Below are 11,031 nucleotides of genomic sequence, written 5' to 3'. Positions count from 1 at the left end.
TTTTCTTCTTCTTCTTCTTCCTCCTCCTCCTCCTCCTCCTCCTCCTCCTCCTCCTCCTCCTCCTCCTCCTTCTTCTTCTTCTTCTTCTGATTTATTTATTTTGTATACAATGTTCTGACTGCATGTGTGCCTACACTCCATAAGAGGGCACCAGATCTCATTACAGATGGTTATGAGCCACCATGTGGTTGCTGGGAATTGAACTCAGGACCTCTGGAAGGAAAGTCAGTGTTCCTAACCTCTGAGCCATCTCTCCAGCTCCAGTTATGTTCTTCTTTAGTTTTTTGTTTTTGGTTTTTTTTTTTTTTTTTTTTTGAGATATAGTTTCTCTAGCTTTGGAGCCTGTTCTAGAACTCATTCTTAGATTAGGCTGGCCTCGAACTCACAGAGATCTGCCTGTCTCTGCCTCCCAAGTGCTGGGATTAAAGGTGTGCGCCACCATCACTAGGTAGGCTGCATTGTTCTTCCTTCCTTCCTTCCTTCCTTCCTTCCTTCCTTCCTTCCTTCCTTCCTTCCTTTCTTTCTTTCTTTCTTTCTTTCTTTCTTTCTTGTTTTTGGTTTTCCGAGACAGGGTTTCTCTGTAGCTTTGGAGCCTGTCCTGGAACTAGCTCTTGTAGACCAGGCTGGCCTCCAATTCACAGAGATCCGCCTGCCTCTGCCTCCCAAGTACTGGGATTAGAGGCGTGTGCCACCACCCAGCGGCTGCATTGTTCTTAACATTTGAAGTCATGAATGCATGCTGAGCAGGTGCTCCGTGGGTAGCCTAACATACGTTAGGTCTGTGATCCCTAGCATGCATGCATACACTGAGCATGCCTGTAATCTCAGCACTCAAGCATTGGGGGCAGAAGGATCAGAAATCCAAGATCATTCTTGGCAACATAGTAATTTGAGCCCAGCCTGGGCTACAGGAGACCCTATTTCAAATCATAGGAGAGATGATTCAGCAGGTAAAGGCATTTGCTTCTCTCGCAGAGGACCCTGCTGCAGTTCCCAGCAACCACCTGGCAGCTAACAACAGTCTGTATTGCGGTTCTAGGGGATCAGATGCCTCTTCTGACCTCTGAGGGCTCCTGCACACACAATGTACACACACACACACTCAGGCACACACACAAACACATACAAATAAAAACAAGAAACAAATCCAAAACATTTCCCCCCGCTGCAAAAGCCATGAACTCAACAAGCCCTTATGGTATGCCAAAAGCTGAGCTGTCTATGGTTGTGGGGTGAGGCGACCCCACTCTCTTACAGGGGCGGGGGGGGGGCGTCCTGGAAGTTCTTGGGGTCTGACTCTGGGAGAGAAGCCCGCTGACTCTTAAGCGAGCCTCTTGCCCAGTGTGGTACTCTGACCCCTGTCCCAGCCCTTCCAAGGTTGTGTCCAGGTGATGGACACAGATGACAGAGGTGGCCAGTGGCGGTGTCATAGGCCCTGGGGAGCTCCTCCAGGCAGGTCAGGTGAGGCCTACAGCAGGTGCTGTGTTCTGCAGGGGTGCTGTGCCCGCTTCGGCACGAGAAGGGCAAGAAGATGGTGGTGTGCAAACACTGGCTTCGGGGGCTCTGCCGAAAGGCTGATAGCTGTAAATTCCTACACCAGTATGACGTCACCAGGATGCCGGTGTGCTACTTCCACTCCAAGTTCGGTAATGCCCTGCCTGGTCTGTGGGGGTGATGGGTAAGGGTCGAAGAGGCCCGAAAGGCCAGCCTTGTCTGTCTGAGCCCAAGCTTCCTGCTTCTCTGAACCCTAAGAAAATCGAACCAAGGCTGGGCCCATTGCGACGCACCTCTAGTCTCAGCGCTATGGAGGCTGAGGCAGGAGAATCAGGAACTCATGGCCAGTCTCAGATACAGAGAAGTTCAAGGGTAGCCTGGACTGCACGAGACTTTGTCTAAAAGCAACAACAACCAAACAATACGAAATAGGGTCAGTTGTGGTGGGATACACCTTTCATCCCAGGAGACAGAGGCAGGCAGATCTCTGGGTCATCATCGTGAGCTTCAGGCCAGCCAGGGCTACACAATGAAACTGTCTCAAAAATAAATCAGTAGGGGCTGGGGAGGTGGTTTGGGGATTAAAAGCACTTCAGCATTTCCAGAGGACCTAGATTTGATTCCCAGAACCCACACGGCGGCTCAAAGTCGCTTAGAACTCCAGTTCCAGGGCATCTGATGCCCTCTCCTGGTGCTCTCGGGTTCCAGGCACACACATGCTTCACATACACACATGCAGGCAGGCAAAAACACCCATACACATAAAATAAAAAGAAACAAGCCTTTAAGAAACAAATAAAAAAATTAAAGGCTGCAGACCCAAATCTGCCGTCAATTAGTCTCAGCACGGCAGTCACCTCCAAGGGAAAATAATGTGGTTTTCCACTTCAGGCATGGCTAACCCACACCCAGAGACGGTCAGGTACAGCCCTGAATGACCCACCTCTCAGTCCCTACGGAACTAGTCAGGCCTTCCCACATGAGATGCATTTGGTAGCTGCACTCAGAATGGTCACCAGAACCCAGGAGGCACCCCCCCCTCGGCTTCTTCCTGTTCTCCTGCTATTTCTAACTTTTATTTTAGACGAAAATGTCATCTTACCTCCCAAAGCGGAAAGCCCACATCACTTGATGGAAAGAGAAGGTCACTGTGTATATAAAGCCACGAAGTTCAGAAGTCTGGTCCCTAAAATTATCTTGTGTGGTCAGGTCTGCTCCAGACTCCCTTGGGGCCTCAAGTCCTTCTTGGTCATCCCAGGAGCTATTTAGGGCAGCCACAGCCACCTTTCCAAACTCACCAAAAGATGGAGCCCATGAATGTTTACCTTCCCAGTGTCAAGTCTACATCTTGGTGTTTGATTAGTTCCAGTGTGGCTGGGATTATCTAGTCCACTGGTTTCTAAACTGAGGGGTTGGAGGAGGGAAGGTGAGAAGAGTGGGAGGAAGGGAGCATGCTGGATCTGCGGGCCCACCCCTCATTCAGGAGACCGCAGGGCCACACTCCTTGCAGGTAGCCAGTTCCATTAATACTGATGGGAAGGGTCCTGGCTACCCTGAAGCTGGCACAGTCTCTCTGGGGACGGGGAGGGGCCAGGCAGGGAAAGTTCATCCCATTCTTCTAGTCCAGCATTCCAGACTGTCTGCTCCAGAGAGCCGAGTCCTGTGGCAGTTCATGAGGGCTGCCAGAATATCTATCCAAACTAGAAGGACAAAGTTTATCTGGAGACAGGTCCCTGAAGCCAGGACATTCACTTAGAAATGTCCTTTTACTCTCTCAGCCCAGGGTTTCTTGTTTTGGTGATCAGATGTGGCACTGGACCATATTTTCCTACAAGTAATTTAGGACAGATGTGTAACCTCATGATTATATGTAAGCCAAGGTTTTGCTTTTTTTTTTTTTAAAGATGTATTATGTACAGTGTTCTGCCTGCATGTATCCCGACACACCAGAAGAGGGCGCCAGATCTCATTACAGATGGTTGTGCGCCACCATGTGGTGGCTGGGAATTGAACTCAGGACCTCTGGAAGAGCAGTCAGTGTTCTTAACCACTGAGCCATCTCTCCAGTCCAAGGTTTTGCTCTTAACAGTGAGTGAAGATCTCTAGCATTACACAAATAATTATATAATTATATGCTAGATGTACATGGTGGTACATGCTTTTAATTCCAGAACTCAAGGGGCAGAGAGAAACAGGCCAATCTCTGTGAGTCTGAGGCCAGCCTGGTCTATTTTTCTATTTTGTAGAATTTCAGGCCAGCTAGAATTACATAGCAAGACTGGTTTCAATATATATATATATATATATATATATATATATATATATATATATATATATATATATATATATATATATATATCATGCTTTTCTGCTTTTTACCCTAGTATTTTGGAGGTTGAGGAAGGAGGGTTAAAATTCAAAGACTACCTGAGCTACATAGGTTGTCTTTTAAAAATCACGTATGTATGTACGTGTGTGTATCATGTATGTATGTACGTGTGTGTATCATTCTTCCTTGTCATGCCGCCTCCACTTTGATACAGGGTCTCCTTATGTAGCCCTGGCTGGCCTGAATCTCACTTTGTAGACCAGGCTAGCCTCAAACTCAAAAGATCTGTCTGCCTCTGCCTCCTAAGCCCTGGGCTTAGAGAAATGTGCTACCATGGCCTTCAGCAGTGTCTCTGTTTAAAAAACAAAAACAAACAAACAAAAACCAACACCCGACATTCCTTTAAATGGTGGCACATTCCTCTAAACCCATCGCTTAGGAGGCAGAGGCAGGTGGATTTCTGTGAGTTCAAAGCCATCCTGGTTTACAAGAGTGAATTCCAGGACAACCAGGGCTACGCAGAGAAACCATGTCTTAAAAAAACCAAACCAAAACAAACCCAAACAAACAAACAAAAACACCCAAATCCCCTGCTGGATCAGCAAGTGCTGCAGAGAGAACATGAGAAGTAGACTGACCGGAAGGGGCTTGATGCAACACTGTGAAGCTGTCCTCGCGGAGGCCTGAGGCTTTGCCGGAATGACACTGTTTTGGGGTCAGTAATGCCTTTGTTCATGGTCTGTAACTAAGCCTAAGAAACTCGCATGTACACACACACAGACATACACACACAGACACAGACACACACACACACTCACACTCACACACTTACTCACTTGTTGTGTTGAGGCTTGGGAACCAGAAAGAACATTTAGAGACAGGATGGCCAACGCTGGAAAGGAGCATGTGCAGTTACAAAGGAGAGTGGAGGCTGGAGTGTTGCTGCCACCTGCTGGCGAGGAGAGGGTATAGCAACGTGCAGTGGCTCAAGCGTTCACCAACTCCATGCATGAGGTCGTTTCGAGTCCTAAAGAGGCTCAAACCCAGGGGACAGCACTCTACCAAGTTGGCTAAGGATGTGTCACTAAATGCTTTTGGTGTGAGGAAGCTGGGCGAAGAGATGAGGTACTTGCTTCTCCCTGAAGGCTGGCATTCGCGTTTGTGAAATGGAAGGGCTGGGAAAGAACGACAAACGCTTAGGAATCAAGAGCCTCTTCCTCAGGTGAAGCATCGTCTTGGTGAAGACCCCTGCATTTAAGCTAACTCTCTGGCAGACCGTATGAAGTTCCTGTTCGCTCCAAAGCGCACAGTCGTAGGGTTTTAGGGAGGGTGAGAGCAGAAACCTTCACAGGTTCTCCAGCACCTTATGGGCTCACATCTAAGGCGGTCCCCCTGAAAGGGGCCCAACCAGAAGCTCTGCTCTGTCCATGATATTTCCTCCAAAACACCCCTGCCCCTCCTTGGGCTCTGGGAATCGTGGAGGGGAACTTCCTCTGCGAGTGGCAGAGGTCTTCCAAAGATGATGGACAAACAGAAGACAGGCCAGGGGATCGATCCCATGGGAGGGAGGACCGAGGGAAACCAAGTGGGGATGCAGAAGTGGTTAAACGTGTGGACCTGCTTATATACAGATCACGACGGGTTTTCCAGGTAACTGCAGCAACAAAGACTGCTTCTTCCTCCACGTGCAGCCAACTCCCAAGCCCCAGGACTGCCCTTGGTACAACCAAGGGTTCTGCAAGGATGGTGAGAGCCCGGCAGACAGGGATGGGATGCAGTGAGGGATGAGGGTTGCCCAGACGGGGATACTCGGCAGGCAAGGAGTACTACTCCTCACCGGGGCTTGTGCCATCTACAGGCCCCAGGGGAAAGCCTTTCTGAATTTGTCTGAGGCTTGCACGTCAGTGGAGAAATCTCCCGAGACACTGGGGAATGCAGCCTGGTGTAGGGCACAGAGGCTTCCCAGGGAGGGCTGGGGGATTCACAGCCTATCCTTCTCAATGGGTGGATGTGAGACCTTGGCTAAAAAGCCTAGCAGGCTAGGCACATGCTGAAGGCCACTTAAGTTCTACCCTTTGCCCTGCTCCCAGCCAAGCATAGAAGGTAGGGTGCCTGTGGGTCCTGGGACTTATGATCCCATGTCTTCCAGTGTGATGGGGAAAGATGGCTCCAGCATGCTCTCGCCTTTTTTGGGCTGGGGGAAGGTAAAGAAAGGGATGGAAGCCTGGGTAACATGATCTACTCCTGCTGTACCACTGAACCACATGCCCAGACCTTCCCAGAGGCAAGGTTTCTACCCCTGTCTGTCTCCTGGCTTCAGGGACATCCATGGCAGGAAGGCTTATGCACCCTCTTCCCAGTGGAAAGCCTACCGCAGCCCGTGTTCTTCCTCATGAACTATTTCATGTTTACTCCCTCCTTGGGAAGGAAGGCTCTCTTGCCATTTGTTCTTTGTCTACTAGGTCCCCTGTGTAAATACCGCCATGTTCATCAAGTCATGTGTCTCAACTACTTCACCGGCTTCTGCCCCAAGGGACCTAAGTGCCAACTTGGGCAGTAAGTATGATTCTTCCGTTCCCCAATCCACTGGAGCGCTGGGCCCTACCATCTGGATCTAGACCATCCTGGACTTTCCTTTGCCCTTAGTGGGAGATTACGTAGCTAGTGTATCCCTAGTGATTTCCATCTCTATTTTATTTTATTTTTATCTTATGAACATTAGTGTTTTGCCTGCATATATGTCTGTGTGAGGGTGTCGGGTCCCCTGGAACTGGAGTTACAGACAGTTGTGAGCTGCCATGTGGGTGCTGGGAATTGAACCCAGGTCCGCTGGAAGAGCTGTTAGTGCTCTTAACCACTGAGCCACTTCTCCAACCCCATCTACCTAGTGATTTTCATGGCACTGTTGTCCTCACCCTGGAGGTCTGGGTGCTGTTGGCTGGGTAGACTCCAGCCCTCTCTCTTAACACGTACTCACAATGGGGCAGGCATGTACCTTTCTCACAGGCTGTTCTAGAAATGAGTGGAAACATTCCTGGGCACTTTCTGAGTCCTTTGAAGCGCTGTGCAGGGCTTAGGTCGAGGACTCCTTCCCTGGGGGCTCTGGAATGGGAAGTCTGCAGCAAGCTAACAAGCAGGGCTAGAAGGCTAGAGCTGACTCTAGCACACACACTCTCTCTCCCTTGCCATCCCGTTCCTCCCTCCCTCAGTCCCAAGATGAGTCCAGTCCTGTACCCCAGTAATGTGAAGGTAAGTGTAGCCCACATAGTGTTTCCCTCTTTTGGCCCCCACACCTGTCCGGGTTTCCTGGCTCTGTGCTGTTCTCAGGAGACACCACTCTTTTGAGTCCCAGTCCTGTAAAAGGCGCATGGGGTCCTGTGTATGGGGCACCTTGTTGAAATAAGCAGGCTAGCTAAGGATAAAACAATTATATTCTATTTATTATAAGGGGAAAACTCACGAAGCAGGAAATGAGAAATCCAAGCACAGCAATGTCCCGTGGGAAAAGGCACAGAGAGTGTGCACACGGGAGGTGCACACGGTTTACCCTGGGTCCCAGCACCTGCATACAGTCGTCTGTCATTTCTGCACCCCTCCATAGGACCCCTCCATAATCTCCCCGAGGCCTTCCTTTTCTCTAGCTGGGTAATACGAGGATGGTTTCTTTCCTTTGCTTGCTGTTATGTTTTTTATTATTTATTTACTGTGTGTGTGTGTATGTGGGTATGTGCATGCCACAGTGGGTGTGTGGAAGTCAGAGGACAACAACAGGGGGCCATTGGTCTTCTCCCGCCACCTGAGTCCTGAGGACAGAGCTCAGGCCCTCAGGCTGGCTTGGCAGCAGGCACTTTTACCCACCAAGTCATCTTGCCACTGACAAAAACCAGGACTTCCAGCCCAAAGTCAGCTTTCTGAATGAAGACTAGGGCAATTCATAAATTTCCCTGGTTCCTAGGGAGATACATATTATCCCCATTGTTACCAGGCATCAGTGAGAACTCACACCAAGGGTCAGCACACTGCTGTCTGCAGGCAATGTCCTGCTCATCATATGTCCCCACCCCTACCTCAATGCTGGAAACTGGATCCAGAGTCCTAGGTGGCTAGGCCAGTGTTCTATTACTGAGCAACAGCTAACATCCCCAGCTTCCTAATGAGTGACTCCTTCCTTCCCTCCCATTTTCTCTCTTTTGAGGTTTTTGTTTTTGTTTGTTTTTTAAAGATATATTTATTTATTATGTATACAACATTCCTTCCCTGTATGCTTGCATGCCAGAAGAGGGCGCCAGATCTCATTACAGATGGCTGCGAGCCACCATGTGGGTGCTGGGAATTGAACCTAGGTCCTCTGGAAGAGCAGCCGGTGTTCTTAACCACTGAGTCATCTCTCCTGCCCCATATCTCTTTTCTTTTGTAATTACTGGGGGGCAGGTAACTTCTTCCAAAGGCAGTGTTGGATAAAAGTGTTGATAACACTGTGGAGGTGGAGGCAGAAGGTTCAGGTTCAAGGCCACCCTTGGCTAGTCTAGAATTTGAGGCTAGCCAGAGTCACATGGGACACTGTCTCAAAAATAAAGTGTGTGTGTGTATGTGTGTGTGAATATACTCAAGTCATGTCATATAAAATTCTTGAAAAACTAATTAAAAAAAATACATTGGGAACACCAAAACAAATCAATGCCAGTTCCCCATCCCAAAGCAATCTCTCATGTCAAAATACAAAAACCAGATTCCCAAACCTCAGAACCTGGGTATTTGGGTGACCGTGTCTACACCGGGAGTCTCTGCAGCAGGGGTACCTGATGGAGGTGGGTCTTGTATCTTATCTGTTGATTTCATTGGCTGAGCAATAAAGAAACTGCTGGCCCTGATAGGTTAAACGATAGGTGGGCGGAATAAACAGAATAGAATTCTGGGCGGAGGAGGAAGTGAGGTCAGACTCTGCTCTGCTTCCGGACAGACCAGACAACTCTGCTCTCTGGAGCAGAGACACCATGATGGACGGAGGCTAGAATCTTCCCGGTAAGCGCACCTTGGGGTGCTTACACACATCATTAGAAATGGGCTAGTCCAGGTGCGAGAATTAGCCTGTAAGGGCTAGAGTTCATGGGCCAAGCAGTTCTTAAATGAACACAGTTTGTGTGTTGTTATTTCGGGCATGAGCTAGCCAAGCGGCCGGGGTGTTGGGGACGCAACCCCGCCGCCGCTCTTATTTCAACAGGTACCTCCTGGCCCTCTGTCTGCAGCTTGTCAACCAGCCCGGGGATGGAACAGCTCCAGCTTCCTCTGGCAACACTCTAGCAACCCCTTCCCTGGCAAGGTTCACGGTCTACCGTCATAAGAGGCCGGCCCTGCCTCCTGCCTGCAGCTCAAGCTTCCCACCTGCCCCATAAGTAAGTGAAGGAGCCTGCAGGGCAAGGAGAGCGCTTCAGTCTCCTTAGGGCTGCAGGGGAGGTGCTGAGCATCTAGATGGAGACCATGACTCCACATCTGCAGCAGATGAGGATGCCACGCTGGGGTTCGGGGATGTGAATGGAGAGAACCGAGGGTCTGGTGGGAAGGTGCATGCCTGTAATCCCAGCATGCACCGGGCAGTCTGGAGGACTGCACCTAGTCCGAGGCTCATTTAATCTACTTAGGGAGCTCCAGGCCAGACAAGGTTATGTGCAGAGTGAGTCCCTGTCTGAAAAGAAAACTGAACTGCTGGGTGTGATGGTGTGTACCTTTGGTCCCAGCACTCTGAAAGCAGAGGCAGGGGATCTCTGTGAGTTCGAGGTCAGCCTGGTCTACAGAGTGAGTTCCAGGTAATCTAGGGCTCCATAGTAAGATCTTGTCTCAAGATAAATAAGTAGAATACAAAAAATAAATAATGCCTTTATGAGGTAGATTACTGTCTGTCCTGCACTGTGATTTTTCTCTTAAACCAATGATCAGGTGGCACACACCTTTAATCCCAGCACTTGGGAGGCAGAGGCAGGTGGATCTCTGTGAGTTCGAGGCCAGCCTGGTCTACAGAGGGAACTGAATTCCAGGACTGCCAGGGCTACACAGAGAAACCCTGTCTCAGAAAACAAAAAACAAATAAACAAAAAAGTGGAGGCAGGAGGATCAGAAGTTTAAGGTCATCCTTGGCTGTATAGAGAGGCAGCCTGGGCTACAGAAGACCTAGCTTCAAAAAGAAAAAAAAGTACAGTTACACCCGGATGCTGGGTAAGAGGGCAGAACTCTTTATTTTCTTGGATGTTTGACTTTGAAAAGCACGAACCACCTTGTCTGCAGGATGGGAGCTGAACGGGAACCTGAAGTCTCTCTTTTGGGTCCAGATTTTCCGATTATTCCCAGGCTGGTCTCAAACTATTGCACTTACTAGGTCTTCACACCTCAACTTTCTGAACCAGACTCCTGCGAGGCTGGAGAAGCCAATACATTCTTTTTTTTTGTTTGTTTGTTTGCTTGCTTTTTTTTTTTTTTTTTTTGAGACAGGGTTTCTCTGTGTAGCCCTGGTTGTCCTGGAACTCACTATGTAGACCAGGTTGGTCTCGAACTCACAAAGATCCCCCTGTCTCTGCCTCCTGGGGAACTGAGATTAAAGGCGTGAGTCACCATTGCCCAGAGCTAATGAATTCTTTAGAAAACTAGCCCATGGTTCTCCAGACAAGTGGGGACTTTTCTTTGCACAATTCATAAGAAGGCATGACCCTAACTTTCTCTCTTTTCTTCCAAACCCAGGCCACCAATGCCAGTGACGAAGGCTGTACCAGTCAGAGCCATCAAGACCCAGCCTGTAGCACAGGAACTGAAAATCCTCCTAGTAAAGGGGCTCCATGGCCTCCCCAGGGAATTCTGCACCCAGTGGTCCAGTGAGCCCCATCACCCCAGTGAGATACAGCCTACAGCATCTGGCCTATTTCCAACTACCCTGCGTGTGAACAAGCTGCCAAAAAAAAAAAAAAAAAAACAACAGGACCAGAGGTCGGCTGACTGTGGGAGGGAGGAGTTATCTGTGAACCAGTAGAGCCAAGTGCACTGAACTCAACCAGGTCAGTCAGTGTCCCATATTCAGCTCACATGCTCTTGCCGACCACTCTGGGCCAATGGTCTCAAGAGCTCCCGAAAATGGGCAATCCAATCAACCCGTGGCTTTCAGCTTCCCCGTATGGCTTGTTTAAATCTGAGAATATATTCTGTCTTACATGAAGTTGTATTAA

General features: G+C 49.2%; 1 protein-coding gene across 2 annotated transcripts in view; it reads left to right on the top strand.

The window, feature by feature from the left end:
* The window catches only part of Cpsf4l (cleavage and polyadenylation specific factor 4 like), a 15,683-nt gene extending 4,652 nt beyond the window's left edge, over positions 1 to 11,031 (top strand). The window contains exons 3-7 of one of the 2 annotated variants that reach the window (XR_007591364.1): positions 1,494 to 1,646; positions 5,474 to 5,569; positions 6,286 to 6,379; positions 9,070 to 9,216; positions 10,553 to 11,031. Coding sequence is in view for 1 of the 2 variants with exons in the window: in XM_050140480.1 (XP_049996437.1) it covers positions 1,494 to 1,646; positions 5,474 to 5,569; positions 6,286 to 6,379; positions 9,045 to 9,216 (515 nt within the window). In the remaining variant the exon portion in view is untranslated. Of the gene's footprint in view, positions 1 to 1,493; positions 1,647 to 5,473; positions 5,570 to 6,285; positions 6,380 to 9,044; positions 9,217 to 10,552 lie in introns of both variants that reach the window. The other variant, XM_050140480.1, reaches the window with a different exon arrangement.

The sequence above is a fragment of the Alexandromys fortis genome, unplaced genomic scaffold (genome assembly GCF_014885135.2).
Source record: "Alexandromys fortis isolate MF-2015 unplaced genomic scaffold, M_Fortis_MF-2015_v1.1 scaffold_39, whole genome shotgun sequence".
NCBI lineage: Eukaryota > Metazoa > Chordata > Mammalia > Rodentia > Cricetidae > Alexandromys > Alexandromys fortis.
The sequence above is the reverse complement of the archived record's forward strand: the minus strand, read 5'-3'. Positions and strand labels throughout refer to the sequence as shown.